At 36.0% G+C, this 22,536-nt stretch overlaps 1 protein-coding gene across 1 annotated transcript in view; it reads left to right on the top strand.

The window, feature by feature from the left end:
* Positions 1-22,536, top strand: part of LOC107697664 (lipid droplet-associated hydrolase-like) — a 49,334-nt gene that overhangs the window by 1,026 nt on the left and 25,772 nt on the right. The window contains exons 2-5 of the mRNA XM_016498464.1: positions 2,151-2,274; positions 4,187-4,271; positions 5,066-5,260; positions 15,823-15,957. Coding sequence (XP_016353950.1) covers positions 2,151-2,274; positions 4,187-4,271; positions 5,066-5,260; positions 15,823-15,957 — 539 coding nt within the window. The remainder of the gene's footprint in view (positions 1-2,150; positions 2,275-4,186; positions 4,272-5,065; positions 5,261-15,822; positions 15,958-22,536) is intronic.

The following is a 22,536-nucleotide window of genomic DNA, read 5'->3' on the forward strand; positions in this document are numbered from 1 at the left end:
ACTGACTTAATGACTAATTGATTAACTAGTAATGACTAGTTAAACTATTATGGCCAAACCATCACGCCAATAAACACAGTAATAAACACTGAAAGTCAAGATTAAACTGTGTATTATAGCGAACTGACAGGATTTTACCGTCTTTGATTTACTGTTTTGATCCACATCCTCAAGCACCATTTTGACTAACTTAGTTCAGTTCCTGGTTTTATCGCTCATCAGTCACTGCTGAAAGGAGTGAAATTATTTCCTTATGAAATTAACTCATCATGAAGCCAATACTCAGCCAATACTCAATAACTCACACAAAACAGATGCCATGCAATAAAACAATAAAACTTATCTGGAGAAGAAATCTTCAAAGAGAGCAAACAACACCTCTCTCCTCGCCCATTTACGACCCCCTTCTCCCCCTGCCCTCTCTGCCTCTCCCTCTTTTCCCCCAAAGATTTCACCCAAAATTCATTAAGAATATGCATATCCCACATATCATGTATCTTGTGAACCTGTTGTTTTGCCCCTTCATGTTTAGTGTCATTTTAAAGGTCTTTGTGCGATTTGTAAATTGGTTTCAATTTCAAAGTAGTCATTTATATTGTGAGAAAGATTTAAAACTTTTGTAGAATTATGTTCAGCTGAGGAGGGGGTGTGTCCCCCTTTAGGGGTCTGTGAGAATGTTTCCAGCTGGGTGTGACCCTGGATGAACGGATAATTGAAAGTATAGTGAGTACGGAATAATCAAATATCTAAATTAATATTTGTGATCATTAATGTTAGGCAATATTTCAAAACAATATTTCTAATTAAAAACTGATCACGTGAAATTGGAGTCAGATAGGACTCGGATTTAGTCACGGAGCTAGACTAAAATTTAAACTAATCCTGATAAATTCAGAAGCGCAAGTAAAAGACCGAATACGCATTAAACCTTAAACCAGGCCGCTGGATTCCGCTTTTTGGGCTGGCGGGTTGGATCCTTACAGTTGGTGACCATCCCTCCGTGATCTCCCATCTCCTGTTGGCGAGGGTCTTTTCAGCGCAACATTCAAATGTGCTCCGGAAAGAGGTTTGAGCTTCTCCTTCCCTTTTTCTCCAGCTGCTGCGGTAAGTCAATTCTTATTAGCCCTTTTAGAAGTGTTGAGGGAAAGCTTAGACGCACCCCATCATCATTAGACCGGAGACCGCAGAAATCCGGTGGGGCCTAAGAATTAGACGAAACCACATGAATTGACAGGGACAAGATAGCGGCAGAGTAGATGAGGAATTAAGTCTCTTGAACCAAAATTAAAATTGGAATAACATCATCCAAAATTGTATTCTGGTACTCAACAAAGGGCTGTAAATTGCAACCTAAATTCAGATAATAATAATTTCATGTCAATATTGTTTATTGGCTTTACAACGATAACATTTGAAAAGCAAACATTTATGTGCAAAGAAGTTAAGAGAAATTATGATTGGATAAACTAAAAAGATAATTAAATTCTCACTAGAATATTTTGTATGTGAAAGTGAAGTTGGGCAAGACAGTACAATGAAATTAAAAATTAGAGAATCTCAAAAGAAACTCTAATCTGGCAAAATTATGTCTAAATCCCAGAGAACCACTGCTGCCATGCAGAAATCCCAGGGACTGTGAATAAAAGATGAGACATTATAAATTTGAAAACTAAAACTGTAATGCACATAATGATCATTTTGATGCTACTGAGAGGCTTGTAGTCAGGCCTGAGGGTTAAACCCATTCAGAGGACATCCACAACTTCTCCTGAGGGAGAATTGGTCAAACAGTCAAATTAATCACATTAAATGTATTGAAAATCACTCAATAGTAGAAAATCTCTGATCTCACAATATTTGGCTCAACAATACTGTCCAAAGTACAGCCTTAACAAATACAGTTTATAGCTTGGTTCTATTTTAGGCTTTGCAAAACTTATTACACAGTAATATGATTCTCAGTCTTTGTCTTTAAGCAGACAAACAAACATGAAGAGACCATAAATCTAAAACAACATGTGCACTTTGCATTTGCATTTGCTCTGGGTTTGCCCAACCCCCAAACTTTCTCACACTCAACTAGATTCTCAGAAAAATGCACTTAGTGACATCTCAGCTCATAAACAAAAGAAAATTGTGTCCAATTCCAGTATCACCACAGCCAGTAGAGGTGGAAACACACCTGACCAAAAAGACCGCAACGACACAGGACGCCTATGCTTAAATGGACTGGGCGTGTCACTGATGTGCATTCTGCAGTGCTTTCCTCAACCTGTCTTAATGTTGTTCTAGGCTACAAATGCTGGATATATCCTAACTGTTACAAGGAGGTTACAAACACCTGTTTGTTGCCGATCATGTGAATTAATTAGGTAGTGAGCTAATTACACACAATGACAAACATGTAATCTAACATCTAAGATGTAATTAAAATAATAACATTTAATTTAGGCTATTTTTGAGACAAGACATGTTTTTTAATCAAATTATATTAAAATCAATAGTGTTAAATCAATCAAAAGTGGAGGAATAAAAAGAGGCATAAAAAGTCAAGTTAAAATGATAAATAAATAAATCAGAAAAAAAAATTATGAAGAAAAATAATGGCATATGCTTACATATAAGCAAACCCCTCAATTTTGATTCCTTATCCCTCTATGGGATATCGTCATTTATAAATGACGCTAAGAAAATTGCATTTAAAATACAATATTAATGTTCAACCAACAAAATTTTATTTTAGTGATGTCAAATGACATCCCCTTCAACCAGTAAAATTAAAATTGATTTACCATGTGCTTCACATTTTTGGTAACAATGTAGTAAAGGAAGCATTAGCACGTTAGTCACATGCTCTCAAGGCTCCATAGTGAGCTAATTTTAGACTAGAAAATACACATAAATGCAAGTTATAAAAAATATAAATTTACATCCAAATGTGTTTATGTCATTTTTAATGCACTTTTATAAAAATAACTCGGAGACCAAAAAATCTGAGCGTCATGCTTAACTGACAAAGTCAGTTTATGGGATGCATATTTGGTGTAGCTGGCACTATTGACCAGCATTGGTGGGCAGTATAATAGCCTTTATGCATGTGTTTTAGGTTCATTCAAGTTATAAAAAATATAATTGTACATCCAAATGTGTTTTCTAAAGTTTTTTGTAATTTGTAATGCACTTTTATAAAAACAACAACTCAGAGACCAACAAATCTGAGCGACATGCATAACTGACAAAGTCCTATTATGTGATGCATGTTTTGTGTAGCTGGCACTATTGACCAGCACTGGCGGGCAGTATAGTAGCCTTTATGCATGTGTTTTAGGTTCCTTTTTTAAAGATTTTTGGAAGATGGAGAGACAAATCTGTACTTATTTCAGAAAGTATTGATGATAGTGATATGAGTGCATCAGTGATGAAGAATAGGTTGTTGTGGAAGTCAGGCATTTGGGTACTTGGGTATTATTGTATGCCAGTTTGAAAGATGTGATCCATACAACAACCAGTGGTCAAGATGCCAATGTCTATTGGCATTACTATACTGACAGGCAGCAATGCTCCAAATGATGACTGCACAAGTCAACATCTACTTATGTGTGGGACGTGTGGGGTATATTGAAAAAGAAGAGTCTTGTTGACTTTCACTTGTGCTACGATAATTGATGTGAAATTCCAAGATGAAGCACAATGTTAAAATTGTTTTAATGCTTTTGAAACACTAAGACATGGTTTTCAGGCAGTGAAATTGCATCCGATTTTGTGTCAAGTTTTAGACATTTTCACACGCGAGTTCCAAATCAAATATAGCAGCACAAGAAAAAAACGGAATGTTCATAACGATTTTTAATGTTTTTTGAAACAGTGATACCTTTTCACTTCTTTTCAGATAGTGAAAAAGCATTTGATTGTGTGTGAAGTTTCAGACAATTTGCCAAAAATAATTTACCCTAATGGGACAACGTCAGTTATAAATGACGGATCCCTAAAAAAAAGGTCAAAGGTCAGATGAAGAAAACAAATTTTGGAAAATTATTTTACTCCTAAATATATGTCAAATATAAAGTCAATTATTTATTAAGCTGTAAATTCACAATTAGTCTATAGAGGGTTAAAATAAATGAGTGTAGATGAATGAGTACATACAGTACAATAGGTGGCGATATACGCTTCCGTTGGTTCTCAGACTTTGAAACCTTTAGGAGAAGAAACAGCTGTAGGAAGCGTTTCGCTCTTGGGTTTACTGGTACCTGCCTTGGGGAAGATTACCGGTAAATGTCATTACATCTCTTCTTACAAAGTTTCTCCGCTCACAAACACTCAAAAGAATATCGTCTGTCAGTAAGAAATGCAATGAAGTCATTCAAATGTCACAGCCGTGTTAAAGCTTTGAACTTTGTGTTTAAAGTCGTAGGTAGATTTAATGAATGAGCATTATACGGATTTACTAGTGATTATACTGAAGAGTAAGACCTTCATAATTTAGACATGTCAATAAGACATTATCCAGTGACAAGCTTTGATTCTAGATAATAAAAAGTTGTCAGTGATGCTTGAAAGTAAATTACCTGTACTTTGCTCTATTCCATTCTATTCTGTTGATTCTGTATGCATGTTGGGGCTGAACTGAATGATCTGAACAAAGGACTTAACAAGATAACAGACTCTAAACTCCAATGTTCAGTGTGTTGCAAGCTGTCATTTTGGCATTAGGTGTCAGAGGTTGACTTTCATCACACAGCAGTTCTGCTGCCTTTTTGAGAACTGATTGCAGGGATTCTGGGACAGTTCTGCAGCTTGTGACCATAATCAATAAAGGCTGATTCAACATTTGTTTTAGCTGTGTTTTTCTGTGCATTTAATCAGCAACTTGTAGTTGCAGTCTTAATTATTAGATTTATCTTTTTTTTTCTCTGATTAAGAAAATTGCTTTAATACATAATTTTTGCATATTATATATTACTTTAATACCTTCCCTTTTGACATTTATCTCTTATTGGTTGGTTGTATTGTGGTTGGTTTTATATAATATAATCAGTCGCTTTTGTCTGGTTTCTATATTTAGGCCCAGAACTGTGTGGTGCTGATCCGGTTGATGTGATGTGCAGTCCAGGATCGGTGGGGCCTGGAGAGGACGCCTCTGTACAGTATGTGTACTGCAGAGGAGCAATCACAGAGCTGCTTAAATATGGACCAACAGACCTGCATGCTGCCAGCAAAAGCCCCAATCCTCCCAAAATGCTCATCCTTGTCATTCCAGGTAGGATGGGTCAAGTTTTCCACTTGTCAAGAAGTCTAAATATACAATATTGTATTATAGTTAGATTTCATTATATATTTAGCTAATGTAAATTAGGAAAAAAGAATAGTTCAGACTTTCCTTTATATTTTAATATACTGTTTGTATATTAAAATATAATAAAATAGAATTTTGAATGTATTCTAAAATAAGTAATATTTCTGAATCACTAGCTCAGTTGATTAGTTAAAAAATGTGGATTCATTCAGTAACAAACAGTGCTGTGTGTAGCTCAGACAGGCATAACAGTTCTGCTGTGACTTTGTTTGGAACTATTTTCGTTGGTGAAATTGAACAAAACAGGCAATACTGACAATATTGTGTCCAAAATGTAACACGATATTAACTTCTTTTTTTATTGAACTGATGAATAAAATCAATATAATATTTGCAATTGGGAAAAACAGCACTCTTGCTCGTGTGATATTGCTAAACGGTATCAAATGATTTAAGACAAGACCCACAGGGGCATTTTTTGCCCTCTTATCTTGAATTTTATGATCATATAATGGCTACATTGTGCAGTGAGTCGTCCTGCATCATGTTCGTGAGCAACAGGTCTAGGCCGGGGGAGATGCATTAAATGCCTTAATTTTACTTAATTTTAATGCTTTTTTTCCATAATTAATCTCGCCCAATTAACCTGTTAAATCGTCAGCCCTAATTATGATATATTTTATATTTTAAAATACAATATTTTAAAATAAAATTTGATATCTTATATTTTTATATTATATTACAAATTGTATTTTATTCCTTTTAGCTCCACTTAATTAGTACATGCTAATCCAGGACTTGTATTTCTGACTTAACAGTTCAACTCAATGATTCAACAATGCCAAAAATTCATGTAAAAATACATATTCGGCCCTCAAAGTTTTTAATATATATTGCACGATGACATATATTATATTATATTATATTATATTATATTATATTATATTATATTATATTATATTATTATTTATATTTGAGACAGCCCAAAATATCCAACTTGGGTATTGCTATGTACACTGCCTGTTTTATTTTTTATTTTGCAGTTTCTATATATATTGTTTTTGAAAGTTGCATTTTGAATGTCAGGCATTGTTTGCATGAACTTTAAATCTTTTTAAGTTTTGCTCAGCTTCAAAGCCTATGACTTCACTTCCATAATTAAGACCAAGCACCAAATAAACCTGTCTTGAGATGAAATGCATATCGTAGACTGAGCTGTGTTAGGTTTTGGTTTCCAAGGCATAAATAAACATAACTAATGGAACTAGACAAATTTGTATAGCAGTGATTGGTACACAGGTGGGTGAGAGCATTGGACATAACACAGTCCAACAGATGCAGGGGATATGAGGAAAAGTTCAGCGCAGTCAGGAGTCTACCTTTTTTACACTTGGTTCTGAGTCAAGAGGAAAACCCCAGTGGAAAATGGCTCTACGGCCCACCATTCTTCCCCTGACAGCAGCTTCTAGCACATTGACTTCATGGAAAAGCTGTGTAGCTCAGGAGCAGATGTTAAGCACAAAAATATTGTTTCAGATTATTACACCTAGTCAGAAAAACTGTTCGTGAACAATTCAGGCCCGTTTTGTCAGCCAAATTGACCAATTCATTGAAAAACTCTGCCTCCAAAGAACAAGTTGTTCATCAATATGAATCTGTTGGAGTAAAGTGCACAAGTTATATGAACCAATTTTATGCCGATTTTATGATACTTTTTTTGAAGATTGAACGGTCTAGTCCCATTCATTGCTGTTTATGAATGTTCATAACAAAGACAGCTTAGTTTTGCTGAAAGCCATCATGTCCAGGCAGTCGTTAGGTGTTCATGATTCATTGAATTACTGCATAGCACATGTTTTTTATAGTTGTCTTCTTAAAGCAGTTTAACTGTCAGTGAAGCGTCTTATGTTGTCACCAAATTTCATACTTACGAAATCTCGTCTCCCAGTTCCTCTTTGTTTATCCATCTCCAAAAATAGAAAGGTGACAAAGTCTCTTTATTCTCATTTTTGAACGATTTATAATATCATTCAAAGGTTTGGGGTTGGTAAAAAATTTTGTAATGTTTTTGAAAGAACTTATGCTTTTATTACAATTTAAAATAACTGTTTTCTTTTTGAATATATTTAAACATGTAATTTATTCCTGTGATGCAAAGCTGAATATTCAGGCAGCAGCCATTACTCCAGTCTTCAGTATCACATGATCTTTCAGAAATCATTCTTATATGCTAAATTGCTGCTTAAGAAACATTTCTTATTATTATCACTGTTGAAAACGGCTGTGCTACTTAATATATTTGTGGAAACCGTGAAACTTTTTTTTCAGGATTCTTAGAAAAATAGTCCAAAAGAATAGCATTTATTTTAATATAAATCTGTTGTAACATTTGATGAACGTCTTTATAAATGTCTTTACTGTCAGTTTTGATCAATTGAATGTCCTTGCTGAATAAAAGTACTAATTTATTTCTTTTAACCAAAAAAAAGTACTGACCAGTCTTTTTTTAAATGACAGTGGTACATATAGCACTTTTTAAAGGGGTCATCCAATGCTACATGCACAAAGTTGTTTGAACTGAAATGTGTGTTGGCAGTGTGTGTACACATCCACCCTATAATGTAAAAGATCCACCCAGTGTTTTTTTTTTTTTAATCTACTAAAATCTTTACCCCGTTCTCAAATCGAGCCGATCTCAGATGCCTGTCTGTGTGACGTCACACAGACAGGCCCCTCCCACGATAGTTTGATTGACAGTAGCGTTTCAGCCAGTGTTGCCAGATTGGGCGGGTTCCCGCGGTTTTGAATTTGATTGTGCGAAAATTTTGGCTGGTTTGGGGTCAGTTTGGCGGTTTTCAAACATATAAATTGCATAGGCTAATTGTTTAACAAAACAAGCCCAAGTATGCATACTGCATCCAATCAGTCGTCATAACGTTACTACACACACACACACACACACTGCAGAGGCGCTGGTGCTGATGTAAACGTCGACAGCCGCACTTATCACGAGGGCTATTCGCCCCGATTTGATCCGTTTACCTGCGAAATTTATCTTATTTATAATTTATATTAGCCTATTTTGTCATCAATATTTTGTTTTAAGGAGTTAAAATGGCCCTTATCAACCTTGATATACATATTCTATAACATTATTTTGACAGTTAAAGTTTTGGGCGGTTTTTGGGCTGGTTTTTGTGAGCTTTTGGGCTGGAAATCGTCCATCCAATCTGGCAACCAGTGTTGCCAGATTGGATGGCAACACTGTGCTGAAACCAGTGTTGCCATCCAATCTGGCAACACTGGTTTCAGCACAGACTGGACTGGTGTCTTACCTTAGACCCGCCCTGAGTGAGCTGTCATCAGTCAGACAAGATTGTCTCCAAAGCGATTGAGGTGTTCTGTTGTTGGATGTAATAATGAACATAGCAGTCGTCATTTACTCCCGACATCTGAGCCGCTGAAGACGCAGTGGATTACGTTTGTTTCTGAAGGGAATGCGCCCCCGATCTACATAAATGCATCTTTGTTCGCACGAATCATTCATGATCCAGCTTCACCTCTAGAAGAAGTGAGTATAAGGTTTTTTAATGAATCTTTGCAAATCGCCTTTCCTAATAATGTGCTAATTAGCAAGTTTCACGATGAATGCAGCTAAAGTAAACAGTCCCTCAGAGAGCGGCTCGGAAGAGAGGTCAGCTCCTCATTAACATTTAAAGGAAAATGCTACAAATCTGCATGCTCTGAAAAGAGCTGTTTTTGACGGTAAAAAAGGTGTTTTTTACACTACCATTGAGAAATTTTAACCAAACTATGTTACAGACTTTTCATTAAGACCCTAAAGAATCATATCAACTTGTGGAAAATGGGCATCGGATGACCCCTTTAAATTCCTGACGTAAGCTATTGAAAAAAAGAGAAACCCCAACTGCAGATGTCCTGCAGAGAGAGCACGGTCAAACTGATGACCTTAAAGAGGGCCACTTTTCACCAGGCTCTGAATGTCACTGAGCATTGTGCTCAATAGACTCTTTATGGGAAATGGAGAGCCCATACGCCGACACTGTTATTGTAGAACCTGTGCCCTTTTCTCCAGAGATAACGGCAATAATCTCTGCAGTCTGGCCAGAGGCTCCCTGGGCTCTTATATCCTCCAGGGCCGGCACAGGTGCTACTGTTTTAATGTGTTCACTCTGTAAGAATGAGGATCGGTGTTGTATTATTGAAACGAGCACACTGGCTGAGGAAAGTAGAAGGATACAAACACAAATAATATTTTATTTGCCATTGGAAGACTTTTTTTTAACATTATATAGTCTTATTACACCAGCTTAGTGTAAATGATACCAAATTTAACCTTTTTATTGCATGGTGTAACAAAGCAATCATGCTTTCCCAGAAAGATCTGGATTTATTAATGATTATTACTCGTTAATAGTTAGTATTGTTCAAAATACAAATTGTTCAGGGTCTTTTTATGTATTTAAGGCATATATCTCCCAAAAAGGTCAAGTTCCAATTGAGTCCTGTTAGAAACAGGCATGCTGAGATTTGTGTGCGATGCATAAATGCTAAATCACCTCAGTTCACGTAGCATGCTAACCGTGTTAACTGACTAAACCACTGGATGGCAGCAGGTTTGCTGTGCTATTGCTGATTTTGTATGTCCCCTGCTGAACATGAAGTGTTTCATGTTATTTCCTATTTTGAAAGCTTTTCAGTGGAACTGTAATAGTACAGCACTGAAATTAGCCAGTTAACATTAATTAGTTTAGCAGTCAGTTTAGCGATTATTTTGTTGTTTTATAGGAACTGTCTATTTGAAATCTTTCTTTTAGAGAGCTTTTAGACCAATTTCTGAGGGATCCTTAAACTGTTATCTACATGTTGTTCATATTGTATCTATATCAAATGTCTTTTAGATATGTTTTTATCTAAATGTCCCACTGTCAATAACAAATTGTCATGTTTTCAGCTAAAGTACAACGGACTTAAAGGTGATCTTGTCTGACCTTGAAGAATATATAATGATTTATAAATAGAAGGAAGGCTATTTTATATATTGAATTGTAAAAAAAAATTGTTCAGCCCCTTATCATTTTAAAAGAAGAAAAATTGCTTATGATGAGTCCTATTTAAAGCACAGAGATGTTCAGTGGGTCCGGGATAGCTATCCAGATGGTTTTGATTTACAGGAACCTGCTGTGCAAAGCACTCTGCTTGTCCCACCAGCTGCATCCAATAGCCCACAGTATCACATTGTTTGATAATTCATAATAATCTTACAAAGATTCCTCTTTCCTTTGCCATCTTTAGACAGTATGTTGGTTTCCACTTGAGGTTGAGGCACATTGTGTTCACAGAGTTAATCAGTGTGAACTTTACTCTAACTTATGTTCCTAATAACATGGCCTTTTTTATCACCAAAAGTTTCCCAGGGGTTTCCCTCTCTTTTTGGATACGGAAACTAATGTTTATGTCAGTTTTCATGGCTCATGCATGGAACAACTCCACTCCAGCCAACTCTGCTGACCACCTTGCAATAATATAAAATTATATGAACGTTCTGCAATTACGATTCTCTTGCTAGCATTTGATGAGCAGGTGGATCAGGAGTTACAATGGGCTTGCCAAGGAGGTTATTATTTTTTGCTTTTTCATGCATTTCTGGGATTTCTGGCATAATGCTTTTAGGAATGTTACCCGGAGGTTGTATTTGATTGCCAGTCCAGCAATGACCTTTTACCCTCCCCTCTAGTCTTGCATAGCGAGTCCTTAACTCTTTATTATTTTAATAGATTTTAAAATGTAATAAATTGTTGATTTGGTCATCAAGAAACATTTCTTATTATTATCAATGTTGGAAAGAGTGCTGCTTAATATTTTTGTGGAAACCTTGATCATTTTTTCAGGACTCTTTGATTGATGGAAATTTCAAAAGAACAATTTATTTGAAATAGATTTGTATAAATTACTTTACTGTTACTTTTGATCAGTTTAATGTGTGCTTACTGAATAAAAGTGTTTTTTCCCCATTGCCCATTTATAATAGAAGCTTTTCTGACTTTCACATGTAGGATGGTTTCTTTCTAACTCTTTCTAAACGGCCTCACAATCACAAAAAGCACAAATGTGTGTAAATGCTATTTATTAGTGTGCTTTACATATTGAAACATTTTATGGAACATGCTTGTATTAAATCTGAGTTTTTGTGCTGTTTCCCTTGTTTGTTTGAATAGTATTCGTAAACTCAGACAATACAGAAAGGCGCATTTACTGGGCCAATTGAGTTTAAACTGACTGTTATATTAAAATAGCTGTTGTGGTATTCTTTATTGATTCGTAAATTGTTCCTCATCCATCCAAACTTTTCCACCTCCTGAGGTTGACAACTCCCCTACTGCCTTTTATCCTGGATTACAATACCTCTTGAATAGATTGAAACAACCCTCAGAGGGCAATCTGTCAGGAGATCTGGTCTGATCTATAGTCACCCTTGTGTCTGCATGTTTGCCAGAGTCAATAAGCATTTTCACTTGTTCCTCTCTCTCTGCAGACTGGATCAGCTTTATGGCATGTTGGAGCTAATAAGTTAAAGACAACTTCACACACTGTCTGCATGAACGAATTCCAACACTTGCTAATGCCTTCCTTACGGCAGGTCTCCTTAACCTGTTTAACTCCATTCCTGTTTTTGTCTGCACTTTAATGCTATTAAATGGTGGTATCTGTTGACAGACATTTTCTATGAAAGATTAAACGCTAAAATTTCTGTTTAATGCAGGGTTATTATAGTTAACTAAAACTGTTAAAAAAACCTTTGTTCCTTGAAATAGAATAAACTTCAACTGAAATAAAATGAAAAAAAAAAAACTTATTTTATTTTAGCTTGTTGCCAAAAGCAATATTTCTCATTTTTATTTTAACTTAAAAAAATAATAATTTTTTTAAACATTAAAACAGCTAATAAAAATTCCAAAAGCAAAAAATAAAACTACTAAAACTTTAACTAAAATTAAAATGAAAACAGAATAAATATATAAATAAAACATAATTCAAAACTATAATAGTATCTCAATGATGCTAAAATAACACTGGTTTAATGCAACATTCACAAACTAAACCAGAAGGAGACTCTTTATTTGAGTGCCAAGTTCCTCAATATTTTCAACTCTATTTTATTTTTTGATATCCACTAGGGTCCTACATCACTGCTGGTGTTTATGCATTGATTTAGTGGCTTCCCTCGTGTGTATTTGTGAATCGGTTTGGTTGGTAAGCAAGTAGGATGGGGTGTGTGTGTGTGTGTGTCAGAGGGAGAGACAATGTGAGAGTGCGTCCTGCACCTGCAGGGCTACGTCAGTGGTGTGGTAGTCCAGGCAGCCTTGGGGTCAGAGACGGCAGGCAGGGTATCTGTTTAATGTCCCATGAGCAGCCCTGAATTTATGAACTCAGGGAGAGGGGGAAATGATAACGTGTGGGAGAGGAGAGGATAGCTCATGCTTGTGTCGTCTTTTTCTGGTAGGAATGCCTCCTTTACATTCTTTCTCCCCACACAGAGGCAAATGCTAGTTCGGTCTCACTGTAAGCTCTGTGATGTCCATATAGAGAGGCTGTTATAGTTTTAACACAGGAACAGACACAATTACCAAGGGGAGGAGATCTTCTATTTCCCTGGTATATACACACACAAAAACCAAAGATAACACTTTAGTATAGGGACCGGTGACACTATTAACTAGCTGCTTATTAGCGTGCCTATTATTAACACATTGGCTGTTTATCAGTACTTATAAAGCACATATTCTGCATGACCATATTCTACATCCCTAATCCTACCCAATGACTAAACTTAACAACTACCTTACTAACTATTAATAAGCAGCATATTAGGAGTTTATAGAGGCAAAAGTCATAGTTAATAGTTTGTTAAAAGCGAGAATTGGACCTTAAAATAGAGTCATAATTGAGTTATTTATAATGACGTTTCCAAGCTCCACATAATGAAAGTGAATGGTGATCATGGCTATTTGGTAGGGATACACAATATATTTATTCAATATTGGTTATTGGCTGATATTAGATTTTTAATTTAAATATTGCTATTTTTAATTTATTGGTATTAGTTGAAACTGGATATTTAATTGTTCAGCTTATTTTCCTGTTTTTACATTTAGTTTACTTATATATAATTTATCGGTTATCTGTATCGGTTATATATAATTTATTGGTTATCTGTCATAACATAAATGCATCAGTATCAGCCTGAATTTTAATATTAGTGCATCCCTAATGAGAGTAATTGGTGACAACCGTTAAATTGTTTACATTTAAATTTTGGTCTCTACCTCACACAAGCTGTATTAGCTGTTTCAGAATGAATAAGTTATATGGACGGTTTTTACAATGCATCCTTTGTGGAGCATCACAGCTCCTGGTCTCCATCCACTTTCATTGTATGGAAGAAAGAAAGTCATACGGGTCTGGAATGACATGAGGGTGAGTACATGATGACAAGATTTTCCCTTGAATTTCAGTTTCTGTTCTTCACAGCTGTGTCATGTCAAGAAACAAAGCATTTTGTTGGTTGCTTGGTTTCTCTGAGCAGAGTAATCATGCCCAAAATGAAATCTCATTGGACCAGCAACGCGTCCCAGATAGTGAAAATTCATCTGATTGCCTGTGGTTTTATTGCTTTAAGTTTTGTGCAGCATTTTCACCTACGGTGGGGACAGAAAAATTGGAAAGCGGATGTAATTATCGGCTAGATAAGGGTGGAGCGGTGTTTAAAGCTGTAGAGCACTTGTCTCCTCTTCCACCTCCCCTGCCCCTATAGATGAAATCTATCCGTGGGCCCATGTGTGACAGTGCATTCTTTGATTTCATCTGCCTTTAGAGCGAGAGAGCCTGTGACTTTATTGTGGTGACTGGTTGGGAAAAACCTGCCATTTCTAATAACACTGGCTTGAAGCAGTTCGGACTTTGAGCATGTCAAGTTCCATCTGAAAGAGATTTGGGAACCCTCAGCATGAATAAAAACATACAAATGGATTTAATCAGTTTGAAAAGAGCTCGGAAGGGCTGCTGTTGGCCCTCACCGCTCATATCAGTGCAGCATATCTCAGCGAACACAGCCCCTGCTGTGAAGACTGGGACAGACGGTGGAGAACTTTGCTTCACTAGTCCTGCTTTAACCCTATAAAGCCTATTTTGTCATATTTGATGCATGAATTCCTAGGACTCTAAAATATTAAAATGATCAAAACTGCTGGAAAACCTGTTGCACACAATCTACTTCATTCCTTCTGCCCTCTGAGAGATGGTACATACTTTTTAGCAAGTAAAGGACAGTCTAGTGTGAAAACGTCCAAAAACAACCCCCTTCAGGTCGTGGTACACGTCTTTTTGCTGTAAAAGCTAAAGTAAACATATTAATAACCTTTATATTGTTCTTTTTTAACATTTCAAGATGAACACTTGAAATTTGTTGATTTGCTGTGGCAAAAAGTGTGTAGCCTGGATTGTAGTGCCTTGGAGTTACACCAGCTTGTGTGAGGTAGAGACCAAAATTTAAATTTAAACAAGAGGCAACTTGATTATTTATACATTATTTTGTACAAAAATTAAATATGATACAACAAGCTTTTGAAGAATGTTTATTTGTACATCTCTTAGTCATCATTGTATTGTTTGCATTATGTTTTACCCCACACATTTGACACTACAATGCTTTGATATTTGTAGTGTGCTATACTGTTTCAAAAATCTCTTTGATTCTCATTACAAGCAGAATTTCATCTTACTTTTTTTACAACTGTACCTTGTTTCATATTTTTGCTCAGTTTGGTCCCCCGAATAAACCTGAGCTTTATATTCTCTTTATACAGGTCTCTTTATACAAGTTTTTTCATATGTCAGTATGTCACACTGATCTAGTTTATTTATTTTGCATTGTATAGTATATGGGACCATTTAGAGTTTTCTGTTACTTACTTTGTAATGTCATAGTATATTGTTTTTTGCATGTTAATTGGTTTAGCCTGTCTAGCCTGGATTGTAGTGCCTTGGAGTTACATTTACATAACTCACAATATTCCCACAATTAGTTTAAATATGTCCTATGATGAGTGATTCTTTAATACTTAGCCAATTCAAACATTATTATTCAAACACTTGTGAGATGCATTTACGTGTAATCTCATCTCAGAGACACACAACAATCGTGGTAAAGGAATCGGCCTGCGAGGCTGTGGCCCATCGATACTCTTTGGAGCGAGAGAGTGAATTCCCTTTGACCACACAGAGTGCCCATTGTTCTGCACTGAAGGCAGCTGGGTATCAGAGATGCCATTTATCTCCTTATCTCCCCTCACTCGCAGTTAACCTCATCTGTGAAGAGCAGCAGAGCTACGTCAGCAGACCTGGAACAGACGTCTGCTCTTGTCTAAACAATGAAGACCATGTCTCACAACAATCCTTATATTGAAGTGAAAATTTAGCTAAATTTAGTTTTCACCTTTCCACAGGTAACCCAGGTGTGGTGGGCTTCTACAAGACATACATGTGGACGCTGTATCAGACGTTCATCCGGAGATATCCAGTGTGGGCTGTGAGCCATGCTGGACACTGTATGCCTCCAGAAACCTATGATATGATTGAAGGTGGGATATTTTCCTCTTTACATACACTACACAGCCAAAAGTACATGTGGACACCTGCTTTCTAATTATTCAGATTTGGCTATTTCAGCTATGCCATGACTAACGGGTGTATAAAATCCAACATACAGTTACGGTACAGTCCTTCTGAAGGTGAAGTGATCACCTGAAGTGATCAGAAGTGGCCCATATTGAGAACAAAGAAGGACAATCATGTAAGTGGTTGACATATGATCTGTCCCAATTCTGAGTTGTTCATGGACTTCAAAGTAGCTTGTCGTTTTAAAAGTTAATTCAGAGTGTCAGCCTTTTCAAATGTGAACTATATTACAAATATCTGTCTGCAGATGGTCAAAATAGTTTTTCTTCTCACGAGCTAACTTTTAAGCACATCTTAAAGCTTTTTGTTTTTACATAAATGTCAGAGAGAGAACGATCATAGAGTGATCTGCAGAAAGCACTGTTTGCTGTCCTCTCACCCAGCATGATGTCATTACCACTGTTATAAATGAGACAGTAGATGGCAGCAGATAATTAAGTGACTTTGGTTATTTAGGGGAATAATTGTTTATAATTTTGTAATTTTTAGATGGTTTCCCCCTTTATTTACCATTCAAGATATTATTATTATTATTATATAATTGTTGTTAATTAATAATATGTATTATCATTATTCGACTATAATTAATAAATGCTATTATTAATAATAATTAATTGTATTCATATAAAATATTAATTGATTTAATTATTTTTTTAAATATTGCATTTGGTTATCACTTCTTTTTCTCGCAATATTGCATGGTTCAGGTTCTTGTATCAATATCAATTTCAATATATCAATATATGATGTACAGTATATAATTTAATTTATTTATGTGTTTTGATTTATATTTATCCAGCCTTAGTTATCACTAAAGCTCACTTGAGTAAATTATTAAACAACACATTGTGGTGAAAGACTTAAAAGATTCTCTGACTGAAACTAATTTATTTAGGACATTTTGTACCTTCATACACAAACACTGCCCTTGAAGTCCCCGACTGACAGATTCAGACACAGCCGTACTCTGTCCAGACTGATATGCTGGTTTGTAGTGTCTGTCAGGTTGCGGGATGCTCCTCCTGGAATCCTTTCACAGAGCGCACAGTAAGGTGGAATGCATTGGGGACTGACGAACGAGCCAAGCCTTGTCTCCCTCCTCTGCCTGAACCAGTATATGAAAGTCCAGCATGTTCATCCATAAAGCAGCATGGACGTTTTTATTGAGCTCGCTACGTGGGAAAGACATTACCAAGCCCTCACCTGTAATAAGACAAACCACATGCAGATGGCTGGGATCTCCAAAAACAGCATTTCTACTGGCTCGCTTGATGTATTGGACAGTCTAGGTGAACGTTGGTCACATCAGGTCTACTGTCCGGACAGACAAGCTTGCACTTCTCAGTATGTCATATTGTGGTGTATTTGCCACCAGATTAGCAGAAATTACCAAAATCAAATCAGTAGATCTGGCAGAACAAAACTTCCTGAAGAGCATCTGAAATTTTCAGCAATCTCGTAGCTTGTTCAGTATATATTATTTTTACAAACTGAAGTATCAAACAATTGCTTTTTTATTGTGAACACATGGAATACTTTTTACCGGAATCACAGTCTTAAAGTATTTAGTGACAGACAGCTGATCTCTGGCTCACACAACAGACGATGACATTCATTGCTGTTTATATCATGTTGTGCAATCACAAGCTGGATGATTAAAAGTCAAAACTCAGCAGCGGATTCAAATGTGCCAAGAGATGACAACAAGCGGCAGGCGTTTGCCAAGCCAGTGCAGATGAAAGAGGGGATGCAATTAAAAGTTATATTTCATTTCCCCAATCTCGCTATTTGAGTGACATTCTTGATTACAATCAATGGCCGTCTTAAGCGGGGCGGTATCAAACACGCTGGGCTTTTCTTTCCACGGCACATTGTCTTGTTCATCTCAATGATCCATCCCTCATCATGTTCTGCCATTTGGTTCGCAGATGCCCCTGTCCGAGGAAATAGCTGCTTGTGTTGCTTCTCATTGCTGAGGATTTAGTATATCAGACTGTAATCAACTGAAAACTGCTAAAGAGATCCTCGAAAGCTTTTGTTTTTTATCATGCAGGCATGTGCAGATTTTTTTTAATGTTAGATTAAATTAACTATTTAAGTGATTGTTCATTGTTTGGATAGTTTCTTTCAGTAATTATTTAGATGCTTTCTTTTCGCTTTTGCAGGCTAAAAGGTCAATGTTGGCTCAACCAATGGCACAACATAAGGCCGGGACTATCTGTTTAGTTGCCCAATGGCAGACAGGGGGTGTGTCCCTTCTGTTTATAAAAACTAGTGGCACAGAAATGATCTAATTAATATGTAAATAATTAGGGTTATTAACTTATTATTGTTAACTGAAACTGTTAAAAAAAAATGTGTTGATTGTAATAAAAATAAAATAGAATATAAATATCAGATAAAATAACTTAAACTGATCAAAAATTAAATATGTTACAATGGCAACTAACTGAAATAAGATGAAGAGCTAAAATTACTAAATGTAAATAAATAAATAATGAAAACTATAATAAATATAAATAGTGATTAAAAAACTAATAAAAATTACTTAAAATAACATTTAAATGAAAACATTAATTTAACATATTTGTAAAAAACTATGATAGTATATAAATAATACTAAAATTACACTGGTTTAAATTATTTTTTTATTTAAAATTATTTTTAAATTAAATTTACATTTATTACTTTGAAATTCACTATTTATACTATTTGAAAAGCTGATTGTAGAATTTGGTTTCCGTAAGACGATGGCGTCACTGACTTGGGCATCAGATCTAGTTTGCGGTTTCTTCTTATGATGACCCTTCAAACAGCTTCAGGTTTTCAAATTCAACTTCCTTGTCCAGAAGTCACTGGTGGCTTTCCATGTGAATGCTGCCCATTGATTTACTGCTGTTCAAAGGGCTCTTGGTCAGCCAGCGGTCAGCAGCAGGCACAGCCATTCGGAACCCACAGAAACCTCACTTCATCCAGAGACTTCATTGAGTTCATTGATGAGATCTTAAACTCTCAATGCCAAACATTTCAGTCCCATTGGCAATACAGGGCTGGTCGTATTTAATGGCATATATTAAGTGATATTACATCCATGTGTCTTGGAAACATAAACAAAAGTAGGGGGAAATGGTGGTGGGGTAAACATGCCAAATCTCTGTGGAGGAACTGTTCCTGTGGTTGGCGATTCGTGATTGATGCCTTTTGATTACAGTAAAAATATCTATTAATGCAAACATGGGGAACATTTTGGACTTTGCCAGTGTCAATAACCCTGCCCTGGGTCAAGCCGTCCTCCAGACCTACACCTCATTCATTTTGTCAGAGCGTGTTAAGAGAGCTACTACTCAAAATCTACTTTCCCTTCTCTGATATGACTAAATTACCCTCCATTTATGCCCAGGCTATTAAAGCAGGCATAAAAAAGGAATTTCCCTCGTTCTTGTAAGATTGCCTGGGGTATAGTAAAAGGGAAATAGATTGTTCTGAGCAGTTTGGTTGATGTGACCTTTTGTGACCAGTTGTAGTCAGGTTGGGTTTCATGTTTGTCTTGCTGATTGGAGGCATGAGCATTAGTGGGAAGCCTATTGGCCCCTTTTAAACATATAGTATTTAAAACAAGAGTTGTCTAATACTTCTTTGTAATAATTGTTGGTTGGTTGTAACTGTTCATTTTGAATGCTAAAGATGGCCTTTACATTAGTTGTATTTTGGTTGTATTTTGGCAGTAGAGGCTGATGTAGATGCATTCTTATGCATCTATATAGTTCACCTAAAATTAAAATTTGCTGAAAGTTTACTCACCCTCAGGCCATCCTCGATATAACAGAGTTTCTTCATCAGAACAGGTTTGGAGAAGTTTAGCATTACATCACTTGCTCACCAATGGATCCTCAGCAGTGAATGGGTGCCGTCAGAATGGGAGTCCAAACAACTGATTAAAAACATCACAATAATCCATAAGTAATCCACATGACTCCAGTCCACCAATGAATGTCTTGTGAAGCAGAAAGCTGTGTTTGCAAAAAACAAGTCCATCAATAAAACATTTTAAATTTAAACTGTCGCTTCTGGCCAAATGATACCAGTCCATAATCCATAATAATGCTTCCTCCAGTGAAAAGTCCATCCCTTGTTGTCTTCTCACATCCAAATCCACCAAAATGTCAGCGTGACTACATAGAGCGTCGTTGCGCTTTGTGTGTCCCAAGTTCGACTCCAGACTCGTGGACTTTTCACAATCCCGTCCCCCTCTCTCTCTCTCTCAAGCTTTGCTTCCTGTCTACATACTGTCCTATCATAATAAAGGCAAAAACGCCCAAAATATGTCTTTAAAAAATGTTTTAAATCCACGGACATATGTGTTTATTACAAACACGCAATTTGTCGATTAATTGCATTACTTGTAATTATTTTGAGATGTTTTTATCAGCTGTTTATACCCTCATTCTAACGGCACCCATTCACTGCAGAGGATTCTTTGGTGATCGAGAGCAAATGCTACATTTCTCCAAATCTGTTCTGATGAAGAAACAATCTCATCTACATCTTGGATGGCCTGAGTGTGAATACATTTTCATGTATATCTTTAAGCATTAATGCTCATGCTTTACATGCAAACAGCATTCTCCTGTGTTTGAAATACTTGCAGTTCTCTCTTTTTTTTAAGATTCTCTACTTACAAAAGCAAAAGGACAAGCCCGCTGTATCAACCCATTTTTATTCAGTAACACCACTCTGTTGTGGTTCCTCTTGACATTAATATTCAGTAACCTGATCCCTGGATGAAACATGCACCACACATTTATTGCACATTTTTGAGAGGTGAATATAATCACTTAACAGCCTGCTCCCTATACATCGCTTGCTCTTGCCAACAGATCGTTATTTTATATTGAGGAATTTGTGTTTGCCATATGTTGCATAAATGCTTCTTTGGACCCATTACAGGCTGCTCTGATTTTGTTCCTGTTCCATATCCAGAAGGATATCCTTTGGCTTTCTTATAGGATAAATCTATATAGCCTTAAAATCAACATGAAGTCCAAATTGCCTTATATATATAGTTTCTCAGTATACATTCCTGGTCTTATTATGCACAATTAAACCGTGCACATTATCTTATATATTTGTAATTTTTTTTATTTTGTCTAACCATCTTTCCCACAGTTAAAGATTTCTTTAATATAGGTGACTGTAGGTAGGTTATTGTAGCTGGATGTAGGTTTTGTATGTTTTACGAGTAGGATAGTCTTAAATGTTCATGAGGTAATCCTGAGAGGCCACTCAATGTGTAAACTGCTCTCATTGGTGTTTGGGCTCTGAGCTCATAGTGCCCCTCTGTGCTGGTAGATAAACATGTAGGGCCCGTTTGTAGGCAAACTTCAGTGGGAACCTTCGGAAAAAAATCAAGATCGGATTTGGAAAATGGGAAATGAGGTGTAAGGAGTGGTTGGGGAGAGCCAAATGTGTGTGCATGCACAGGTCACTGACTTCATTGCTCAGTGTCTGATCTCTCGCTTACATTCATGAATGAAAATAGCCCTGGATTGAGTGCCTGTCAGTACCTTTAAAAAAATATTATTGGTTAAATACTTTTTTCTGAAATTATGTGTATGCTGTAGAGTTGGTCCCTTTCAAGGTCCTACTCAGTGTCCCAAAACTGTCATATCCAATAAATAGTTATAATAAAGATGTCTCTTATGTTCACTGATGCTACATTTGTTTGAACAGTAAAAACAGTAATAATGTGAAATATTATTACAATTTAAAATACATGTTTTCTACTGAAATATATTTGAAAAAGTAATTTATTCCTATGATGGCAAATCTAACATTTTAGCAGCTCTTACTCCAGTCTTCAGTGTCACATCATGATCCTTCAGAAATCATTCTAGTGCTGATTTGCTGCTCAAGAAACATTTCTTAATATCATCAATCTTGAAAGCAGTTGTGCTGCTGTACTGATGCATCTTTTTATTTTTTGATTAATTTAATGACTTTTGATTGATTTATTGTGTCCTTGCTTAATAGAATGATAACATGATTAATTTCTTAGAGAAAATTGTTTTTTTATCTGTATAACATTACTGTATGTATAGCCTATAACATTAACATTTTAGGCTCTCCCAGAAAGATTTCTAGATTGAGCAGACTCAGACAGTTGTTTGTGAAATCATAACTCATAATACATACTCAATACTCATAATACATTAACACATTGTACATTGGCTGATTTGTTCTGTGAACTTTTCTTATGTCAAAAACCTCTCCATACATATTTTTGTTTGTTATTCATCTTATTTCTAGCTGGTGAATCTATAATCAAGTCTTATTTTCTCTCTTTTACAGCACATACCATGTGACCCTGATATGTTAATGCTTGGCAGTGAATTTGCCATCTCCTGTTCCATATCCAGAAGGATATCCTTTGGCTTTCTTATAGGATAAATCTATATAGCCTTAAAATCAACATGAAGTCCAAA

The sequence above is a fragment of the Sinocyclocheilus anshuiensis genome, unplaced genomic scaffold (genome assembly GCF_001515605.1).
Source record: "Sinocyclocheilus anshuiensis isolate Anshui unplaced genomic scaffold, SAMN03320099.WGS_v1.1 scaffold446, whole genome shotgun sequence".
Lineage (NCBI taxonomy): Eukaryota > Metazoa > Chordata > Actinopteri > Cypriniformes > Cyprinidae > Sinocyclocheilus > Sinocyclocheilus anshuiensis.